Genomic DNA, 22,611 nt, shown 5'->3' on the forward strand with positions numbered 1-22,611 from the left:
AGCTGGTGTGCGGGGAGGGCCACGCTCGTTGTTTAGATTTCGGTGCCCGTGGCATAGGGTGATGGGACCGGGGACCATTTTGAGGGCGGAGGTCTTCCCTTCCTGGTCCCCCAGCGCCAACATGGTGCCCGCTCAGGGGGTGTGGAGACAAGTGGCAAAACGTGGACGCTGTCGGGCCCAGGAGCCAGTTCGGTGGTGTGACGAGGGGCTTGGGTTCGGTGGCACAGGGAACCCCCCGTATGGAAGAGGTGTTTCGTCTGGGGAAGGAATTTTTAGCCCCTAGGGGTGTATCAAGGGTGTCTGAGGCCTGTTTACTATCCAAATGATGACTTGAAGTCATGCCTCTGTTGAAACGGGGACAGGAACAGATGGGTCCCGTCTCCCCCCCACCCTGCCCTGCCTCCCTCCTCCCCAAACAAGCAGGGAGGCGGGGAGGTGACACGTGTCCCCTAAGTTCGAGTCGGACAGAAATTCTCCTATCACATGCCGGTTTGGGTTTCCATTTACTGCTCCTGACCCACACAGGCGACGGTCTTCTGCTCCGTGAGCCTCAGTTTGCCCATCTGTAAAATGAGGGGATCCTTGCTGCTTGGAGCACGGCCCACGGCCCGGCAGCAGCAGCTCACCTGGGAGCTGGTCAGAAATGCAGAATCACACCCCAGACCTGCTGGGTCAGAAGCTGCGTTTTAACGAGTACCCCAGGGGATCCAGGCGCCACCCAGGCACGGACTGGCGGGAAGGGGCCTCGTACCCTATGGGCTCCTGCGTTCTGTGAGCCTGACATGAAGTGGACAGTGACTTTGTAATGTCACTGACTGCTCTTTGTGGAGTGTTTCCGCTCGTTCCAGAAAGGTCTGGGCGGGTGTGTTTGCAGAGGCGGGGGCAGCTCACGCTGGAGGGGCTGCTTCACGGGGAACCCGGGAGACGCTCTGGTGTGCAGAAGCAAGGGGTCTTCTGTGCACTTCTGTCTGAGGAGGCCAGGTGGGGCTCCCTGTGTCCGCGGTCCCCAGCACAGCAACCCCAAACGTCCTGAGAAAGGGCCCAGAGCTGCCGGGGCCCCCAGAGCTGGGGCTCCTCCCGTGTGTGCCTGTGATCTGGAAGGTGCACGGGCTGCCCTGTCTCCTGGTCCTTCCTTCTCCCTGGGGACTCTGCGGCAGGACCGGGTGACCAAAGGAGTTCCTTCTTCTGCCCGCGGGACGAGGCTGGGACGAGAGGCAGACCAGGGAGTTGGCTGCCCATTGCCTGATTCGGGAGAGAAGGCAGGGTGGGCACCACGCCTTGTCAGAGGAGATTTCTGTCTGGAGGGAACGAGAGCTCTGGGCTCTGCCTTCCTGTTTGCATGGTTTCTGGGGGCCACTGGGGTGGGCCTGTGGGTTCTTGTCCAGAAAAGGTTCTAAGATGAGCCTGCGCAGGTGGTCTGGCCTACACCAGCCCCACGGGGCCCTCCGCGAACGGTGGCACGGGCTGGCCTTCCAGAGAGCACAACTGGGGGGCTGGCCACGGGTCAGGCATCTCGCTTGATCCCACGGTGACCTTGGAATTTAGGATGTATTCTCTCAGATTATGCAGACCAAGAAAGGGAGCCCCAGGTGGTCAGATGGTTTTCCCCATGTCAGCTGCGTGGCCAGGACTGAGGACTCCGGACCACACCGTCCTGCCAGGGGCTGGGCCCAGGCTTGTCAGGATTTGCCTAGTGCAGGTCTGATGGGGCAGACAGCAGCGGTCCCTGTGCTCTCACCCCCCGAGACGGGCTGCCGGCTCACCCTGCGGGTCCCATGTCACCCCCCCCCTCAGAGCAGAAGCGGACCCCCCCCACCTCTGGACTCTCTCGGAGGGGTCCGGCTTCCACAGCCTCGCCGGCAGCAGGGTCTCTCGTGCCCTGGGGCCAGCGTGCTACTGTTCTGGGCGGTCTGAGCGAGGATCCAGGGGCTCTCTGGAGGCTCGAACAGCACTCTGCTCCCCTCTCTCCGCAGGTGCCAAGCCCCAGACCCCAGGACGGACCACCTGCCGAGAGAACCAAGACCCTGGCGCTGGCATGTGAAGGCAGCATCTCTGGTCCCCGTGAGGCCCGGCAAACACGCGGACCGAGCCACCACGGAAATGCAGAAATACTACTGTTCTGGAACCCTGAGCTGGTTGCAGCGAATCCTGAGGAGCGGCAAACAGCACGTCTGCCTTCTTCCTCCTTGCGGGCTCTGCAGAAGAGGGGTCGCCGCACCCTTCAAGGAGCAGGTCAGCTCAGGGCCATCAGGCAGCGGTCAGCCAGCCTCCGGCCCGCGGCTTCCTGCAGAAACTTCTAGCACTGTTGGCCAGTGGGTGCTCTTCCCGGGCCTTCGGCAGCTGGGAACCGGGTCAGGACCGTATCTTGCCAGCAGAATCTCAACTCCCGTTGCCAGAAAGCTTTGAGTGGCCGGCGGACAAAGCCGTCCTCCCTTGGTGAAGAACTCCCAAGTGAAATTTGAGAAACTTTGGGGATTCGCTTCAGCAGAATGTTCCTCGGGGTTTCTGTACTCGGGCGCTGGAAGCCACTCCGGGGAGAGAAAGCACAGAAGCCTGCCCCCCACCCCGGCAACGTGGGGTTCACTCTCTAGGCAGGAGGCCTCTCTGCCCCCCGTGGCTCGGACAGAGACACGGCAGAGGTCTCTTTAATGTTGGGACAAAGAGGTCTTGAGCATTATCCCTCCAAGTGGAATTGTGTGTATATCCACCCAGAAAGTGATTGTGTGTGTGTGTGAGTGTGAGATCTTTGAAATGACCTGTGATATAATCAGAAGATGTCAGAGCGGCAGGGCCCCTGCATGCCCGACGTCCACTCCGCATGGGACTCTGGGGCCCATAGAAGCGGTGCTTTCCCAGGGGACCCCAGGAGCTGGGGCAGAAGGGGTACCCACATCCAGACTGCCTCCCATTCCCATCCCCTCCACGCTGGGAGCTGGGGACATTCCGTGAGCGAGCGGAGGTGCCAGCCTGTGGTCCAGAAGTCCGGGCGCCCTTCAGAGGAGCCCCGTGGTGATGGACTTCTCTGCAGCAGACAGCAAGCTGCCCCTGGTTTTCCCGATCGGGACTCCGGAGCGGGGCCGTGCTGCTCTCCTGTCCCTGGAGTCCCTCCTTTCCCTGAGCAGGAACGCAGACTCTCCTGTTCTGGGGGCCATGGGAAAGGCGCCGTTCCCAGATGCCGCGATGCGTGCCTTCAGCGGCCAGCCGAGGCGACTAGAATGGGCCTGTTGTTCTCGCAGGCCAGGCCTGGGCCAGGCAGGAAGGACACCGCGGGCACTGAATCTGAGAGTATCGGTTTCTCCCTCCCCGCCTCCCGGCACACCTGCGCAGAAGGACGCAGGCCCAGGGCGAGGGGCTCTGCTCAGACCTTCCTGTCTGCCCCGACTCCCCCGGGGTGCCCCCAACACTTTACTGGGAGCCCACGGGCCAGGGATGGTCAGATTTGTCCCTGAGCTAGTTCAAGGGGAGGAGCCTGGTCGGGCGAGAGAGATTTAGGCCCCTTCCTTCGTGAGGGAGACTGTTTGTGCCTGGGCACAGCCACCATCATGCCCGGGATAGGACCCGGGGACCCCAGTGGGGAAACCAGAGCTGGTCACCACCACCCCAAGCCCAGTCTGAGCCATCTCTGTGGCCACAGGGGGACAAACATGTTTCCTGGGTGCATTGTATTCTGAAAGGGGAACGTGGCATCTTCCTTTTAATGTTCCTGTCTTGAGGTTTATCTAGACAAGAGTCCCATATCCACCGTCTAAAACGAAAAAGATAAGCGGCTTTATAAAATAGAAGTTTAATGAAAAAGAAACTTAGTTCCCTCACACATAAATATAAATCCATAATCTAGGGCTGTTCCGTTCTCCACAGGGGCAGGGCCTAGATGTTTCTCTAGATTTGCTTTGCCACCTTTAGCATGGGTCCCACTACGTAGCCAAAGAGAGCTGCTGGAGATCCAGCCATCATGCCCACATTCCTGCCAGCAGGAAGGAGGAAGGAGGGAGGAAGGTCTTCCTGGTTTCCCTTAAGGACATTTCCTGGAATTCATACACCGTCCTGGGGCTGTGTTGGCCAGAACTTAATTCTGAGGCTACAACTTATATAAGAGAGTCTGGAAAGGTAGTCTTTATACTAGGTGCCCATACCCCCAGATAAAAGTCAGGAGTTCGTTTCCCAAGGAAGGAGGGAACAACTGGGGGACAATTCTCTATCTCCGCCTCATCTTCCTTTGGCTAGGTGATACACAGAGGGTTTGTAACACACAGATATCCTGTTATCAAGACTTATTTTAGAAGTGTAGACTGATAAAAATGGAGCAAAGATTAGAATTCAGCCCGTCCACAGCCTCGTTTTCCAAATTAAGAAACTGAGGCCCAGAGAGGTCAGTCAGAAAAGCTGAGCTCACACAGCAAGTTTGTGGCATCTAATTTCCTCCAGCTCATGTTGCATGGGAGTATTTTCGGTTTTCTCTGCTTCTTAAGAAAAAGGCTTCATTCTGGAGGGGCGGGAGCGCGGGCACCAAGGATGAAATTCCATCCACTGCCGGGTCTCTGAGCTGCAGGCCCCTGGTGGGCCGGGGATGGGGCAGGCGCGCCCCGGTCTGCCCGGCCCTGAGTCATGGCGGCGGAGGACTCTGCCCCGCTGGCTGGCCCGTGCCCACTGGCACTGCCCCTGTGTGTGCTGGTGGCCCTGTCCGTGTCCGCCCCGTCCGTGGACTCACTCAGGGTCTCACTCGGCGTGCTTCAGTTTCAGGGATCACTCCACCAGGATGGGAGCTGCCAGCAGGCAGGACTTCTCCTTCAAGGCGATGCTGACGCTCAGCTGCCTCAGCCTGGCCTGCTTCGCTGGGGCCGCGTCCACAGGTGAGCCACCACAGCGCCGTGGTACTTCCGTGCCTCAGTGGGAGGGCGAGGCTGCTGGGGGCAGGAGAAGGAGCCACAGGGCAGGGGCAGGGCGGCAGGGCTCTGGCCGGTCCCTGCTACCCTTCCATCCCAGGCGAGTCTTGTCCTGGGCCTCTGTCGTAAGCCACGAAACGATGGGGCTGGACCAGAGGCAGGGGTTCCACACTCAGCGTCCACGGGAGCCGGGCAGACCAGTGGGGCCGGCCAGGCGGGGACCGTGGTCACCTGGGGAGCTCAGGCTCCTCCAGAGGGACACCCACTTCTCAGTTCTGGCCAATTGCTGTCATGTGTGAAAGTGGGGCCCCGTTGCGGGATCTCATGAATTCTTAAGAGAAGGCAGAAATCTAGATTTTTATGTAAAATTCCCTTCTTGTTAAATGTTGACAACCAATTCAAATGTTACAGACCGCTTTGGTGGGGGGGGGGGGGGAGTCCAGAGAAAAATCACATGTCTGGGAGCCAGCCTGCCACCTCCACCTGAGCCCACCGTTCCCTCCTCACTTTGCCGTCATAAAATCTGGGAACCGCGCCTTGTCGGCTGCGATGCTCTACGCAAGGTCTGTTTTTCTGATCTCAGTGTCAACTTTTTCCTGGGACGATTTTGAATGAACAAGCAAAAGCTCAGGGCAGGTTTGTGGGGACAACAGGAGGCAGCCACCAGGGAGACAGACTTGGGGGGCAGGTGAGAGATGGGGGACCATGTGTCCGTTTCGAGCAGAGGGTGAGCGATGACACTGTCACCATCGCGGCTCATGCTCTTATCATTAATCGAGCTGGCTGCTTTTCTGCAGTAAGAGTAAAGGAACTTTACTCTGTTTTGTTCTTCTCGACCCGCGGAGGGCAGGAAGTAATCTCTAATCATCACGAGCAGAATTCCTTCAGCGTGATTCCCGTGGAATCTTGCAGGCCTGGAGGGGACGGGGCAGGCAGGCAGTGTTTTAACTCTCGGTGAGATCGTGGGCAGCATGGCCTGAATTCATTCATTCATTCTTCCGTCATGGATTCACCTAGTGAACGCCAAGGGGCATCGGCGCTAGGCCAGGAGCGGGGCTCAGGTGTCTGTTTCCGGATGAGCCCCCTCAGGGCCTTGGGGAGGTCTCATCGGGTACTTTCCTGCCACCTCCTGGGTGTCTCTCTTCTGTCTGGGTGGAGACCGCTGGATAGGAGGCCGTGTCTCTGGTTCTCCCAGTCCCTGCTCCTCTCTGCAGTCTCTCCCTCCGTGCCCCGAGTGCGCCGGGCTTGCATTCACTCTCCACCCCGCTCCCTGCTCCTGCAGCCCCTCCTGGGAAAGCTGGCTGCCCTGGAGATATTCCAGCCAAGGCTCTGACCATTGCCAGCCCCTGGCGGGTTCCCACAAATGAAAACCCGTTGAAACTGATCTTCGCCGCGTGTGAATATCCAGCTCTAATGAAAGAGCCCGGCTTGTGCCCGCTCAGCCTCTGCCGTGGGGCCGGAGCTGCTGGTGCTCTGGGACACGGTCTCCCGATGACAGGAGAGCCTGTGGGGTCAGCCTGACCACTTCCAAACCCAGATGTGACGTCGGACTCAGTGCATGTGCCTGGAGAGTAGAGGGGCGGTCGAGCTGGTCCTGGGAGATGCGGGTGGCAAGACCCTAGGGCTTTATCCCGGGAAGTTGGGACGCTTGTGGCTGCATGTCTGGGCCACTCGGCTTGCCAGTGGGCCTCATGTGTCCCCTGCAGCATCCCCTCCTCAGAAACGGACACCTGGGTCCAGAACTAGGTGGACGGCAGCCTCCTTGGCTGGAAGCCACCAAGGCCTTGACCCACCTGAAGACAAACCCAGGGACGGGCAGGACCCTCAGATGCCTCTCGGTGCGGTGGAGGCTCCAGCCCCAGCCCCCGTGACCCAGGGCTGCCGGGTGCTGAAGCAGAGGCCCACCCCCAGCCCAGCCTGCGGGCGCCGGGAGGTCCACTGATGAGCAAGGGCCATATTTCTCCGTGTGTTGCGGTGACTCGAGCCCCTTGGGGCTCCCAATAGCTGGAAGAGCTGCTTTCCAAACAACGTGAAATTCTGTCCTCCATGAAAGAGATCCGGAGCCTGAGTGGGTGCTGACAGGGAACGAGCTGGTGGGCATCAGGCGGGCGCTGTGGGGCTGGGGAGGGCTGGGGGGGGCCACACTTCAGCCAGCCTGCGCCGAGGGCCCACCCCATGCCCGGCAGAGGGGAGAAGCCAGTCGCTGCCTTCAGAGGGACAAAGAAGACGAGGTGATATGGGTTTGGGGTCCGTATCTGGGGCCGTTGAGTGAAGATAAAGGGCACCTCCCTTCCAGTTCTCTTGAGATAAGTAAATACGGGGCAGACACTCCCATCCCAGAGTTAATGGAACGAAAGTAAAGCGACATTTTGAACTGACGTGCCGGTAATCGCACGGAGTCCCTCCCGGGGTCATGGTCCCCCCGTTGTGGACGTTGTTCTCTGCACCCACGTGGCTCAAGAGACACAAGGCGCTGGGCGCCCTTCCTTGGAGCCTGAGCTGGAGGTTGCGTCCATCCTTCCAACCTACACTGGGGTCTTCACCTTCGCCTGCAACCTTGCCCCCGCGGCGGGTCTGCCTGCCCCCCCTCCACCCCCACCAGGGGCCTTTAAATCTAGTGGTTCCCGTGCTTCACAGCTTTCGAGGGACAGAGGGGAGGAAGGCATCCGGGCTTGTTGTCTGAGGCAAGCCCTTCTCGTTTTGTCTCGCCCACCTCTTCCTCCCACCGCTTTTCCTCTGGATTGTTCGTTGCTGCAGGGAGAGTCTCCCCGTGTCCGAGGCAGTTCTCTTCCCTCCTGCATCCGCAGTACGCTGCTGGAGTCGAGCCCAGCCAGCCAGACGGAGAGGAGCCTCCTCCTGGTGCTTCCCTGCGCCTCCCTTACACCCACCACGGGGGCCTTTAAGTTCAGCTGAACGTTCTGACTCGCGAGGCCACCACGGGCCACGAGGCATCAGGTTCCCTTTGGAGGTTTTAGGGCTGAAACACCAGCTGTGGCCGAGCCGGGCTTGCAGCCCGAGTCCTGGCCGCACTCCACAGAGCTTTCTAGAAGCCACCCCGCGTGGTTCCCAGGTGGCAGCTCAGGGGAGAGGAACCAAGGCCGTGGTTGGACAGGTGTGGAGGTGCCCTGGCCGGGGAGCCTCGCCTGGTCTCTCTCTTCCTTTTCATCCGACAGTAACATTTGTTTTGCAAAACTTAGTAGTCTATAAACAACATATTGTTAAATATCGACAACTTTATTTCCAAATTACTTCCTTTTAAAAGAGATGATGGCAGCCTCTTCGGGCAACTCCATAGACGGGACTTGCCGGGTTCCCACGGGAAACGTGCCCGGTTACGAGGGTCACTGCCCTCAGGGGATCCTACAGCACGACCTCTCCCCCAGGGAGAGACACAAATTAGGTACAGTTCCTCCCCTTATAGATGCCATTTGCTAATAAGGGGTCACCTTCGTTCGAAGCGATGTTCTCAGTAACACGGTGTATTATATAATACCCTCCTTCTCAGGTTTCCGGGGGAACAGAGCTAGAACATGAACCGAGAGTCAGATTCTCACGTGGGAGAGGAGGGGGCCGTGTTCACTCTCAGAGCACCGCTTTCCAGGGGAAAGAATGTCTCGGATGACAAGCACTCTGGGCAAATCATCCCCTAACGCTGGGTCCTGGAATGTCTTCAGGAATCATCTGGTCTACCCTCCCTTTTATAAATGGAGAAACTGACCCCAGAGGAAGGACGTGGCTGGTTCATAGACGTGAGGAACTGAGAGAGTCACGGGACTGGACCCCAGGGCTCCTGGCGCCTACGTCAGGGGAGACCTTGTTCTCCAAGGCCTCGTGCTAGTAGGGAGAGGACAGGAGCCAGGAAGGTGCGGGAGGCCCCCTGGCACTGTGGGGCAGTCCCTACATGCTGAGGTGGGGGCAGAGGCAGTGACGTCTCTCTGTCCTTGGCAGCGGCAGCCCAGTGCCCTGACCAGAGCCCCGAGCTGCAGCCCTGGGACCCTGGCCACGACCCGGACCACTATGTGTACATCGGCCGGGGCAGGACCCTGCTGCTCACCTCGTCTGCCACGGTGAACTCCATCCACGTCTCAGAGGGAGGTAAGCCGGTCCCCCCCCAACCCCTCTCCCCTCCCTCCACCGCCGCGGAGCCCAGCAGGTGTGTGCAAGCTGCCATAGCTCCAGACGGGCAGAACGAAGGTCGTGTGCTCCGGGTTCAGGTCGGAGCATCGGTCCGTCGTGATGCCTGTAGCTCTGGGCACCTGGGCGCGGCTTGTCCCAGGTCCAGGCTCGCTGAAAGAAGCGTTTACAGAGGGAGAGTCTTGCTGGTGCGGGGAGCATTCCTGCGCATCACGCTTTCAGATGCTCGCTCTCTGAGGGCCGTGCAAACCGGCAGGCAGTGTTCACACGTGGCCGGGCCGGGAGGAGACGGGGGGCGGGGGTGGGAGCCACCTGGGAGCACGGCAAGCGTGGGAGAGCTGGAGAGATGGGCCTTCTTGCCCGTCTGGATGAGGTGGGGGCTTAGTGGGTCTGCCCTTGCCCCGGCTGTGACCTCACCACGACCATGTGTGTTCCCATGTCCTCAGGAAAGCTAGTCATTAAAGACCACGAGGAGACCATTGTTCTGCGCGCCCGGCACATCCTGATTGACGACGGCGGAGAGCTGCATGCTGGGAGTGCCCTCTGCCCGTACCAGGGCAATTTCAGCATCGTTCTGTATGGAAGGTGGGCGCACGGGCTCCGGGGTGCGCTGGGATCTGATGGGAAGGAGGCTTTCCACAGGGGAGAGGGAGAGGGAGACAGGATGGCAAGGCTTTCGTGCGAGGTGGGAATTACCCTTATAGACGGCCATCGGGCAACCATGAGCAGGACAGATGTCAGTGGTCGGGGCGAGCCGGGGCAGTCTACTGGGGGTTTGAGTCTTGTGGGCCGGGTCCACGCGTGAGTTATGAGAGTCCCCACCAGAGGTTCCTCTGTCTTTCGATCCTGTCACGGCTCAGGGGCTTCTGGGAGTGTTGATTCAGTCGGTCATGAGGGACAAGGTAAAGAAAACCTCCCTGTGATATTGGCTTCGGGCTGTGCTCTCTGTTCGAAGAGCTGAGGTTCTCAGGAGTCGTGGCCAAGAATATCCGAGGGTCTGTGGTACATGGCTCCGTGGCTCCACCTCTGGTGGGGCCAGAATGTGAAACTCTTAGTGCTGAGCACCAGCATGTAAACTAGTGATCAGTGTTTTTTCTAGGCCTTTTGGCCCCATTTTGGTCTGGCTTAGGGCGATCTGGTGGGTGACGCTGTCTCTGCTGGGCTCGGGCAGCTGCCACGTATGCGTGGTTCTGTGGCGGCCGCCGTGGGAGCAGCGTGGTCCCCTCTGGGCTCAGCATCCGGTACAGAGATGGGTTGACTGACTCTGGGGAGCTGTTTTCTCTCGTAGGGCTGATGAAGGTGTTCAGCCGGACCCTTACTTTGGCCTGAAGTACATCGGGGTTGGCCCAGGAGGCACGCTTGAGTTACACGGACAGAAAAAGCTCTCTTGGACATTTCTGAACAAGACCCTTCACCCAGGCGGCATGGAGGAGGGAGGCTATTTTTTTGAAAGGAGCTGGGGTCACCGTGGAGTCATTGTTCACGTCATCGACCCCAAATCAGCGACAGTCATTCATTCGGATCGGTAAGGTCTGCCTTCACTTAAACACATAGCCCTTCGCTCCAGAGACAGCCCCGGCCAGATGCGGCTCTGGGAGCTGGGATGCAGCAGGGATCCAAACAGACAGAAGGCCCCCGCCGGGAGGAGTTCCGTCTCTCCCTCCCTGGGCATTTGCATCGAAACTGAATTAACAGGAACGAGCAGACGGGCACACATGTATACACAACATCGTTTCAGATCGTGCTAATTAGGGGGAAACGACATAATGAAATGGTGGAGGGTAACTAGGGAAGCCCGTTTTGCATCAACGGGTCAGGGAAGGCTGGTGTAAAGAAGCAACATTTGAGCTGAGAACTGCAGGGCGAAGATGAGTCAGGGAGAGAGTGTTCCAGACGGCAAGCAGCAAGAGCAAAGGGCCAGTGGTGAGGGGGGCATGATGGTCTGAAGCACAGAAGGGCCTGCAGAGGGGTGGGCAGAGCAATGGCAACGTGGCGCAGTGATGTCCGGGTTTTTGGCAGGGGCAGGTGCACTATCATTAGACTATGGGCAAAATGTCCTGTTAACCACTTCACTGGCCATCTGTAATTTACCTTCATGACCCCCTGTGAGTAGGTTCTGTGATTATCTACGTCATACAGAGGAAAACACTGAGGTTCAGGGGAATCCATTTGCTCTGAGTCACAAGGCCAGAAAGTGTCGGAGCTGCAACTCACACCCAGATCTGCCCAGACAGACCCTTAACCCGTATTCCTGCTGGGCACCTGCCTTGGCCTGGGGCTGAGCGATGCTCAGCGTGCAGGTAACGTGGGAAGCCAGGATGAGCCTGATAGACACAAAGTCCGTCTGTCCGAGAGCCTTCCCTTTACACGCGGCGTGCCGGCCCTCTCACTGCCTCTGGAATCAGTACGGTTCGGTCCGTCGCGGCGAGCCAGCCTCCAGCCTCGCGCCTTATTGAGCTGCGGGAAGAGAAGTCATCCCAACAGCTGGTGTGCAGGTTCCAAAGGCGGGACAGTTGCTCCTTCCAAATCTCCTTTGGTGAAAGCGTGTGTCTGGGGCCTCGAGAACCTGCTAGGGGAATGCGTGTGAGTAGAGTTAACAAACACTACACACGCACGCACTCAGGTGCAGGCTGCAATCTCCTGAGAAGGTTACCTGGAGGAACGAGAATGTCGGCCGGCCCTTAGAAGGTAGTAAGCATGTGATCAGGCAGAGAAAGGCAAAGAAGGATGTGTGAAGACATGTGCTGTGTGGTGTGGTCATAGCACGGAGATGGAGACACGCGGGTCTCGCGGCGGGTAGCTCCTGGGGGACGGGCGGCAGGGAGGATGAGGGGCCCTGGCCGGGACACGCCAGCTTGCACAAACACCTGCAAACCAGTCTGAGGATTCAGGAGCGCCTATCCCGCCACTCCCACCCCATCCCCACCCCCCGTACCACCACTGTTTTTCTTTCCCCAAATCTTGGCCATTCACGCTGTTTTATTCTTCTAGGTCTGTTTTAGAATGATTTTCCTTGTTAAGCCCCCAGACAAATTCTTTCGGAATTTCCATTATAATTGTACCAAATCTTTAGAGTCGCATGGGGGATAGTTGGGGGTCATTACAAAATTGTGTCTTTTCTTTGTAAATGCTCATCCCGGGTGGTGTAGATTTTTGTTTGAAATCATGCGTCGTGGGTATTCTCTATGTGTGAGAGCGGGTTACCTTTGTCGAGTTTGGGAAGGTCGGTTTTTGCTGTCATGAAAGCTCCGTTCTTTAAAAATCACAGCCCTTGGGGGCTTTGGATGGCACGATCATTGTTGCAATGCACACATGTGCTTAGACCTCCTTTTTTGGGGGGCTGCTGTCAGGACTGTTAAAACCCACCCCCCTGCCCTTTTTAGGTTTGACACCTATAGATCCAAGAAAGAGAGCGAACGTCTGGTCCAGTACTTGAACGCGGTGCCCGCGGGCAGGATCCTTTCTGTGGCAGTGAACGATGAGGGGTCTCGGAACCTGGATGACGCGGCCAGAAAGGCCATGACCAAACTGGGCAGCAAGCACTTCCTACACCTTGGATTCAGGTACCCCTGTCACTCCCGCCCCCACCAGGCTCCGGGACCCCGAAGCCCCCCTGGGCCACGCAGGTTACCTTAGTGTCTGTTCCTTGCCCGTGGCACGCCCCGCTCAGTGCCAGCCTGGGGAGTGGCGGGCAAACGCCCGTCTGCACCGGGTGTATCTGGGAGCCCGGATTTTCTTACAAAGCGTATTCCACTCTGAACACACAAAAGCTCTCTGTTTGCATGAACTCATTCATTCATTCAGCCGCTTACAAAATGTCAGCTGGACATCTGCTGTGTGTAAGCCATGCCTCAGATTCACAACTGGCTTCGTTTGCCCATTCTTTGGCAAAAGGGGTCATCGTGTGCCTGGGGGACGGGCAGACATTGGTTTAGAGATCCTACAGGGTGTCTGCCCAGCCCGGCACCCAGGGAGAAGGGCCTCTGATGTGCCCGCTGTGTTTGGTTTGTCTCGGATTAGAGCTTCATGCTTGACTTTGGTGTGCACACACCTTGGCACCAACAGGAAACTGTTTGCCCCCCAGTGGCCACACCTTTTTATCATGTTGAACCAGATCTCAGCTCAGGGGAGGGTCGAGGTCCGCTGGCCTGTGGCTGTTGGAAGATAGTGGGGCCCCTCCCTTCAGCTCCGCAGAAGCCCAGGCAGGGTTGGGGGCCAGAAGAGCCTCCCCTGGGCAAGGGAGGGGGGCGGCCGGGGGTTGCTCCGGGTTCCAGAGTGTGTTCTCTGACAGCCCAGGGGCTGCTCATTTTGGAAAGGTCTGGACAGGGAGCTCAAGGAGTCAAAGATGACAAGGACACCATGGTATCTCTAGCTCCTTTGTTAGCAAAAGCTGAGGGGGCTTTTGTTTCCTGGTTTTATAAACCGAAAGGCCAGTTTATCGATTTACAGTGGCAGCGAGAACCACCAGGGGCCCTGCTGCTTAGGGCCTCGGCAGAAGGGGGTAATGGCTAAGGGCCCGTGATGCGGCCCGAATTTGCACCTCTTGTAGGTGAGCCTGCCCGGAGGGGGCTCATTCTCTATGCGCAGTTCCTGCGTCTGTGAAGTACATCAGGAGCAGTGGGAGGGGATTAGATGCGATAATAAGTAGCAAAATATCTGCCCTCCTATCTGGCACAGAATCAGGATTCAATACACGTTAGCAACTGTTTTCTCCCGAGAAGCAATGGCCACGGGGAGGATGGATGCTTGCCGCGTGCTGTCCCAACCACTCCCCCGAGGGCAGGACATGGGCAGGCGGGAATTACATTCTGAGCCCTCATTCGTACAGACACACGTTGAGGGACAAACTCAAAGCATCTAAACTCAGTAGAAGAACTGAGGTGTGTGGCGGCCGCGGGTGTTGGCACGAGACTCTGGGCCAGACGAGGCGTGCTGAGCTCCCGTGGGCAGGCAGGAACAAAAAGAGAAGTGAGGAGGAGGCGTGAGCAAGAGGGTGGGCGGAGGGCTCCAGGCGCAGAGCTGCAGGCGAGGATGAAGGCAAGCAGGTTCCCCACGAGAGACCGCAGGTGCCGAGGCCCGGGCTAAGCGTGAGTCTCTCCTGAAGGGGGGAGGAGTACAGGCAGCGGAAGGGGGCACGAGGGTGGGAGAGGGCAGAGACGAGGCTGAGGAGGTGGGCACAGGAAGACATTTTGCTCTGTGCCCAGGAGCTTGGCTTTCATGCAAAGGGTACTGGGGAGCCATTGATGGGTCTTAAGCAAGAGAGTGACCCGATCAAATCCCTAACTTGAGTAGAGATTTGCTTTCCAAACAAAGAAAGACCAAAGACCAAAACAAAAATAACAAAAGCTCTTGAGTACCGAAGTCGATTGCCATCTCATGGTGAGAGCGGGAGGCGGGAGGCGGGCATCAGGGGGAAGACAGGAATGGGGAGGGAACCCTTCCGGCCTGAGAGCCGCTTCAGTGGAGGACGTCTTCCGCCGGCTTTTCCCCCTCCGTCCCCCACTGTGAGCGAGAGGCCTCTCCTAACTTTCCAAGGCCAGGGCATCAGGGAAAGAGCCTTTCTCTCCTGGATCCTGCGGCCTGGTTTTCCCAAAGCCACCGGAGCACTCGCTCCAGGACCTCACTGGGGCTGGCGGGGGGTTTGTAGGGCTGTGGGCTTGTTTGTGGTTCGTGCCCCGTCTCCCGCCAGAGTGGGGTTGAAGAGGCTCACGGGGAGCAAACATCGGGCGAGCCAGGCGTGTAGGAAGCACAGCGCTTGCAAAGACAGGCTCCTGTCGTCCGGGACCCGGGACGAGGGAAGCCCGGCCGGCGAGCTGATCTGCCGGGAGCAGCGGGGAGGGCTGCTCGCTGGGCCGGCTCTACCTCAGCCCTGCCTCGGGGACAGGCTCAGACGTGTGAAGAACTTTACTCCTTGTTGTTGCTTTTACCAGACACCCTTGGAGCTTCCTAACTGTGAAAGGAAATCCCTCTTCTTCGGTGGAAGACCATATTGAATATCACGGTAATGAATGGAGGGAGAGAGGCTGAATCCCCTCCGTGTCTCTCTGACCAAGAGGCCCGGGTCTTTCTGAACCACCGTCTTCCCTCAGAACATGGTGGAACCACCTCCCAACACCCATGTTCATTGGCCGTGTTACGCGCAAGTCGCAAAAGCCTATCACTGAGATAATATTACATTTGCAAAGAGATCACCACTGACTTAATTCAAAACAAGGGACCTAGGACAGGCAAGAACTGGGACAGATCCAGCAGGGGGAATATTTTGAGCTAAAAAGATACTTTGGATGGGTCTTTACCACCTAGCAGAAGGCCCTGTCGGTTCTATTCCTAGACAGGAATTCGCGGGAGAAATTGGGGCTCCAAAATATAGATTTTAATTAAATTTTTAAAACTGAAGCGAAAGAAGGGACAATAGATAATCTACTTCCCGAGTAGAGAGATTGGCCTGAAAGGTTTTTTTTTCGTTGTTGTTTTTTAAAGAAAGAGTTCAAGATCTATGTGTGTAGGGGGTTTGCTTCGTCTTAGAATTGCATTCTTCGGAATGTGGGGGGGCGTGCGGTCGCTGACGCCCCTGCTCTCTCCGCAGGACACCGTGGTTCCGCGGCTGCCCGGGTGTTCAAAGTGTTCCAGACGGAGCATGGCGAGCATTTCAACGTCTCTTCCTCCAGCGAGTGGGTTCAAGGTGAGGAGTCCGCGACAACCAGGGAAACCCGAACAGTGGGAGAGAAGGGCAGGACGTTCTGTCTTTGCAAAACAAGGATTTTTCTCTGGCGCCAATAAGACCACTTGGTTATTGCAGAGTAAACTAAATTTGCAAGGGAAAGCTCTCTCTAATTAATCAGTCCCCGGCGGCCAATAGCCCAGAGGATGTTGTCCTCCCCTCTCGGAATCCTCTCTGTGCCGAGCGATGGTGCTGTGGACAGGAAACAGGCGGGAGCAGGATGGGCCTTCACGCAGCCACACGGGGGGCTGGGGTGCAGAGAGCAGCGCCCTCCCTGCAGGCCTCGAGAAACAGGTGGACCACAGCTTTCATCATCATCCTTTCTGCAGGAACGAAGAATATATATTCTATTGTTTTCGGCAAGTGAGAAAGTCAGTAAGAGGTGCTTTTAATGAAAAGGTGGGAGACGTGGCAGAGTGCTTTGGCGCACAGCTGGACGCACGGTGTTCGATTCCTGTCGCGCCGAGCGTGTTGGGGGCCACGCTGCGGGGAACCTGCCCTCCCGCGCCCTCCCGCCTCACCCTGCTCTTTGCTTTCTGTCTAGATGTGGAGTGGACAGAGTGGTTCGACCATGACAAAGTGTCGCACACTAAAGGTGGCGAGAAAATTTCAGACCTCCGGGTAACTCACCCAGGAAAGATCTGCAACCGCCCCATTGATATACAGGTACCAAACTCAAAGCAGTCGGAGAGCTATAAGGACTTTATTTTGAAGTGGGGTCTGTAGATGACAAATTTTCTTGCCATTGGATGGTGCGATTCTCACGGCACTCCCAGGACACGGGTAAGCCAAGAAGACCCGTTCCTGTTTTAGGGGCTCTTCTCTGCTCCAGGCCTCCTGGGCAGTGAGTTCCCCAGCGAGGACCCAGCATTGTCTCTTGGATTCTACTCCCCACCTCCCTTGCCTCCTCCTACAGCTGCTTCCACAGCCGTGGCTGATGGTGCCCTGGCGTGGGGACGGGTCGTCTCCTTCAGCCTCCCTTCTCAGTTGATTTCCTTTGGGCCCTTGAGTGCACAGGATCCAGATGGGATTTGGGGTGCCGGCTGAGCTCAGCCCACACCCCCACAGCACGGTTCTCCACTGAGCAAAACAAACACCAGCACTGGTAGAGAACGGACCACGTTGGCTCAGGGTCTTCGCTTGGCAGTTGCTCCTCCAAAAGCGGACCCGACTTTCCCATTGGCTCTGCCAGGACAGTGCCGAGGCCGTACACAGCACTCACATCCCTCCAGCGTCGCGGGCAGACCGTTCTCACGTGGCTAAGGCCCTCCCTGCCCACGGCTGCGACGTCCTCGGGAAGGATCTCCCCCGAGTGAGTCGCAGGTCGCAGGCTGTAGGCTCTCCTTGGGTCCAACAGGATCAAAAGGCACTGATGCCCCTGAAGAGCACCCTCCCCAGGTTTAACTCTAACTTTCTCTTGCAACCCTGAAGATTCCAGCCTCAGTTCTGAAATAGCCGTCATCTTATTCCTTCAGTTCACTTGGCTGTGGCAAGTCCAGCCCTTTGCCAGGGTCCCCTCCCCGAGTATTTCTGGAAACCCTCCAGGAACGCTTACGTGGTCTACGGATGCCTCCCGGTGTCAGCTCTGCCAGCCGTCGGGCTCCACGCTGCGGCGTCTAGGAGGCCATGTCTCTGTGGCGGTTTCCCTTCGGCATTGCCCATTCTCCCCGCACCTCTGTCCCCGGCAGGGACACAGGCTCCTGCCTATGTCCAAGCACAGCTAATCCCAGGCTGAAGGATTAAATAACACTGTCCTGAAGGCTTGAGGCAGCAAAGCAGGGACAAGCATACAAATATATACAAAATATAAAATAGCGTAGGGCACGACCTCTCCCCAGCCCCATTATCCAAGACCTTCCAAGGGACCCAAGCCCGCACTCTATAACCCCTAGGCGGTCACCGCATTCCAACGCCCAGCTTGCTTCCAACAAAAGGAGTATCCTTGACAATGAATTCCTGGATTTCCAGTTCTCAACTATTAGAGGTCTGGCAAAGAATAAAAGAGCCAACCACAGCCGCTCCCTGCCACCCCCCCCCCCAACCTCCCCGAAGGCTGGGACCAGCCTTCTCACAAAAATGCACTCCTTGATAATATTTTGCTGAGCATGGTAGCCCCTTATTGATTCAAAACTCTCAGTTCCAGAATAGGATGTTGGCTTTTTCTTGGCAAAACAAAGGCCCACAGAAGCAGTTGAGGGTTAGGGTGCAATAGTTAAGGTGGCCCTTTCTCCCAGCGGCTGGCCCTGCGCTCCCACGCCCCTGAGGAGAGCACCACCTTAAATCTTGCAGCCCACACTCCAGTCCTGGCTGGGAACCTCAGTCAAGTGACTCAGGGTCCCAAGCTCCTCTTAGGCAACAACGAGGATCCTCGGGGTTTCCCTGTGGGATTATTTTGTGGATGTCATCATGTAACAATATATGAAGGGCCCACACATTTTTTTATTATTTTGCAATCATTATCCTAATCATACTGTTATTTTGTAATTATGAATTATCAAAAATAGTAATAGAATTGTGTCTACTTAAGGTGGAGACCAGTTTCCCTGAACAGTGATAGAGCCCTTTCTTGTTCTTCTTATCCCAAACTGAGGTCGTTCTTCAGCTTTAGAAAAAGAGGGCGGAGGAAAAAGCAGAGTTGAATAGATGCCCCCCACCGAAAGCATTGTGGGCCACTGTGCCTTGGAAAATGTGCAGTTCTAATCACTGATGTTTTCAGGCTCAGTTCTCAATGTTACGGGGTCTCCTGCAGAAGAACGCGCTGTCCTCCACGGAAAACAATGGGAGCTCGGAGGAGCTGAGCTTGCCATTCCAGCGACCTTGACCTTGCTTCTTAAAACCCTCTGAGCCTTAGCTCTTTCCCAAGGGCAGGCCTGCAAGTCCTGCTTCTCCCAGGGCTCTGGAGGCCACCAAGATAATGGGCGTGAGCGTGACTCTTGCAGGAAAGGGCTGGATTTTCATGATGCCTGAGCTCACTGCCGTACAGCTCTCCTTTGAAGCCAAAGACGATAGATACCTGCTGTGTTCAAAATAATGTTTCCTGAAAAGCCCCCCCCGCCCCGCCCTCTTTTTTTAATAGGTTTGCTATACTTTGCCCCCCTATTGCCCCGGCCCTGGTCCCTGTGGTCTCTGTGCCCAAGAGGATAACAGCTACAGCCTGGATCTAAACTGCTTGTCTCTGACGACAGCCCAGGGCTTGCTCCAGACACCCCGGGGCTCTGGGATGAGCCCCAGCGGGCAGTGGTCGCCACCTCCTCGGAGCCCGCTCCCTAAATTCTCTACCTGGCCTTGAGGCTGCTCACCCATCGGCCCCCATCACCGAGAGCCCACTCCGTGCCAAGCGCTGGGCTGGAAGCTCGGATCAGGGAGACAGGCGGGAACCGGGTCCTTGCCCTCCCCGGAGCCCGGGATCCGGGGGAGACAGACGTTGAACAGAGGACTGTGGGCTGCATGCCTGAGGGCCGCAGGGGGAGGTGCTGAGCAGCACCAGCTCTGCAGTTGGCTAAGTCTGGGATTCAAATTTTGGCTCTGCTGCTTAGGGCTTGGTTGACCCCAGGCAAGTGACTCATCCCCTGAGGGTCAGTTTCCTTATCTGTCAAGCCTGCCATCTCATTGTTGCTGTGAAGCTGGGATGAGATCATATCCATAGCACTTCGCCCTGTGACTGCTAGGACAAGGACGGTTCTCAAACTGGACTGCCCTCTAGAGCCCCTCGGGCCGCTTCTAAAAGTTCTGATGCCCAAGCCACATCCAGACATGCCAAATCTGAGCCCTGGAGAATGGGGCCTGGGCATGAGTATTTTTAAGGGCTCCCCATGTGACGTGGACCCGCGCCGGGACACCAGTTGATTGAACATAGCGGGTCCTCCGTAAATACCGGCCTCCGTTCCCAGTGGCAGGGGTGGTGGTAGGAGTTGCCGCCCATCAGTGGTTCGGGTATGGGGGACCACCCAGGGACCCCGGTGAGGCATTTTTCCATCCTGTGGCTTTGCATTGTTTTCCTTAGAGCAAAACTGTTTTCTTAGAACAAAAGTGATGCTCGATCGTTTAGTGATCATCTTGGGCCCGAGGAAATCGTTTTTGCAGCAGGGACAAGTTTAGACTTGTGAGTGGATGTTGATACCATTAATCATCACCTTCTTTCTTTACACACACCAAAATGATTTTGCTCTATAATTTCCGTGTCGTTTCCAGGCCACGACAGTGGATGGAGTTAACCTCACCACCGAGGTCGTCTACAAAAAAGGCCAAGATTATAGGTTTGTGTGCTACGAGCGGGGCCGAGCCTGCCAGACCTACCGTGTGCGGTTCCTTTGTGGGAAGCCTGGTAAGCAGCTGCTTGTCGGGGACGCAAACGCAGCCGTTGCTCGTTCCTTGAGCTGGCAGATATGCACTGTGAGTTTGGATGTGGCTGGGTCAGCTCAGTGACCCGGTGCTTCTGCCAAGCTCGCAGTGGAGAGCCCTTCTGGGACCCAGGAGCCGTGGGACGGTCCTCGGAGTTGGCAGGAGCCAGCCGAGCCCCACCCTGCCCATATGCCTTTGAGGAAGGGAAAGGTCCGGCCCAAGAAAACGAGGGTGCCGTGGCCAGTGCTGACTTTCTTGCAGCCCTCCCCTGCAGAGACATGAGCTCGTGACTTCTGGGTGCTATTATTTTAAACCTGGGTCCCGAGATGCTCGTTAGAAGGGATGGGAAATGGTCGGGTTGTTTGTGGAGGCACTTGGCCTTCTCCAGAAGGCGGTCATTCAGGATGAGAGCTCTTTGGGGGAAGGGCTTACAGCTACTGTAAATAATAGTTGAGAGGGACTATATTTGTTTTACATCTTGAGCAAAGTGGGTGTGGTGAGGCAGCCACATTTAACTCTAGCGAAGGAGTTGGTGGAAAATTCCCCTGCCCAGAGCTAATGAATGGCTCTTTTTTGGTGGGGTTTTGTTGACTTCAAAAACCTGCACCAAGACTGGGATGGGCTGAGCCTGGTGATTTGGGTTTGGATAGGCAAACCTGGCATTTATCTAGGGAGGGAAAGGGAAGAGGCGGGCGGTCCAAAGTTGGCCAAGAACGCAGGGTTATATCTCAGTTCCTCCTGTCTGGGGTTACAGTGAGGCCCAAACTTACCGTCACCATTGACACCAACGTGAACAGCACCATCCTGACCCTGGAGGACGATGTTCGGTCATGGAAGCCCGGAGACACGCTGGTTGTTGCCAGTACTGATTACTCCATGTACCAGGCAGAAGAGTTCCAGGTGCTTCCCTGCAAAGGCTGTGCCCCCAACCAGGTCAGAGTGGCAGGTAAGACTTCCACTAAGCCCGCCCTAGGCTGCGAATCTGTTGTCTGAAATCACAAGTCTGTATCAGTCAGCTGTTGCAATAATGCTGTGTAAGAAACAGACCTCAAACTCTCATGGCAAGCTTCTCACTCGCGCACCTGCAGCTGGTCTAGGGTGCAGCTTCTCTAGACTGAGCTTGGCCCCAGGATGACTGCTGGGTTCAGGTCAGCTCCATGGGACTCCCATTCTTCCCAGGACCTATTCTTCCTGTGGGGGAGGTAGAAAGTTCCCAGGAACAGAAACACAGAGGACTCAGGTTCTGGGCTCAGGACTAGCGTGCTCTCACACCCACATTCCACTAGACAAAGCAAATAATGTGGTTAGGCTTAGCACGCATGGGGTGGGTCAGCCTATTTGTCCCATCAAGGTTGAGGGAAGGGAGTGAATATTTGTTAGGCAATAATGCAATCTACCAGGAAATTTTAAATCTCTTCTTTCTACAGCTTTGGAGTCTTCCTTTTTCTTCTCCTAAGTGTTAACTTAGTGGTACTGCCATTTATATTATGCGAGGTTCCTGGAATCTCAGATTGTTGGGATTAAAAGTATAATCCAGGTCCATGTTTATTAGTGGAGAGAGTTATATACCCATGGGGGTTCTTTGGTTATAAGCAATGGAATCCAACTTGACTATCATAAGCAAAAGAGGAATTTGTCGGGAGACCACTGAGCTTCGAGAAGTGATGTACCCAGGTGCACAAGGACTTCGGGGGTCTGGGTAGTGGGAGTGAGTGTGCAGCGTTCTCGGGGCACTGCTGTCCCAAAGCACCATGCGAGGTCCCTGGGACATAGTGCTCATGCCACCTTCCAGGGAGACCGCGTCCTATTGGGCTGGGGGCTCAGGTGCTCCCCCCTCCGGCAGTGCACCTTCACCAGCATCCCTCTGGGCCTACTGAATGGAGAAAGGGTCCCTCCCCCAAGGCAAACTGGGGAAGAAAATGGCCAGAAGAAAGGAGAGTCGATCCTGGGCATCATAACTACCAGGCGCTACAGGACCACGGCACCTGGAGAAGGTCTAGGATTGAGGGAAAGTGGAGGAAGACAGATGGAGAGAACGTAGCCCATATATTCAAATTACCTATTGCTTTAGAAATAAGACTATAGAAAGTTAAACAATCTTTTTGGCTGGTGGGAATGTGCTTGGGATGGAATCTGGGGGGACAAAGGTTTAAACACCAGAGCAATGGTGGCACAGCCCAATCCCCTTGTCCCACTCTCGGGGGCCGCGGGCCCTGGAGGCCTCCCCCGAAGTCTGCAGCCGTGGTCCCAGGGAGCGGGGCAGAGCCTTCGAGTGGAAGGCCGTGGGTGTCCCGGGGCAGACGGGGGTTTGCTGAGTGTGGCTGGACACACGTCTGTGCTTGACAAGTTAAGGGAATCTGCCTTTTTAAATAATCATTTGTTCAAACCCCTACATTCTTTGAAAAAAGATTTGGGGAATAAACACAAGTCCAATTAAATCTTCATCCAGGAGAGAAAAAAAAAAGGGAAAGATACATGTCGAAGTAATAAATTCTGGTGCGAGGAGAATAAATTCAACAAAAAGGGAGGGAT

General features: G+C 56.5%; 1 protein-coding gene across 10 annotated transcripts in view; it reads left to right on the top strand.

Annotated features, from left to right (window-relative positions):
* CEMIP (cell migration inducing hyaluronidase 1) overlaps positions 1-22,611 on the top strand; it is a 136,146-nt gene that overhangs the window by 71,813 nt on the left and 41,722 nt on the right. For 8 of the 10 annotated variants that reach the window (XM_032391880.1, XM_032391874.1, XM_032391873.1 and 5 more), the window contains 10 exons: positions 1,974-4,850; positions 8,832-8,978; positions 9,464-9,602; positions 10,306-10,542; positions 12,401-12,580; positions 14,948-15,018; positions 15,604-15,699; positions 16,283-16,404; positions 19,930-20,062; positions 20,834-21,025. In XM_032391880.1, the coding sequence (XP_032247771.1) occupies positions 4,568-4,850; positions 8,832-8,978; positions 9,464-9,602; positions 10,306-10,542; positions 12,401-12,580; positions 14,948-15,018; positions 15,604-15,699; positions 16,283-16,404; positions 19,930-20,062; positions 20,834-21,025 (1,600 nt within the window). In that variant the 5' untranslated portion in view covers positions 1,974-4,567. The remainder of the gene's footprint in view (positions 1-1,973; positions 4,851-8,831; positions 8,979-9,463; positions 9,603-10,305; positions 10,543-12,400; positions 12,581-14,947; positions 15,019-15,603; positions 15,700-16,282; positions 16,405-19,929; positions 20,063-20,833; positions 21,026-22,611) is intronic. The other 2 variants (XM_032391882.1, XM_032391883.1) reach the window with 2 other exon arrangements.

This window comes from Phoca vitulina, unplaced genomic scaffold (assembly GCF_004348235.1).
Source record: "Phoca vitulina isolate PV1807 unplaced genomic scaffold, GSC_HSeal_1.0 scaffold65, whole genome shotgun sequence".
NCBI lineage: Eukaryota > Metazoa > Chordata > Mammalia > Carnivora > Phocidae > Phoca > Phoca vitulina.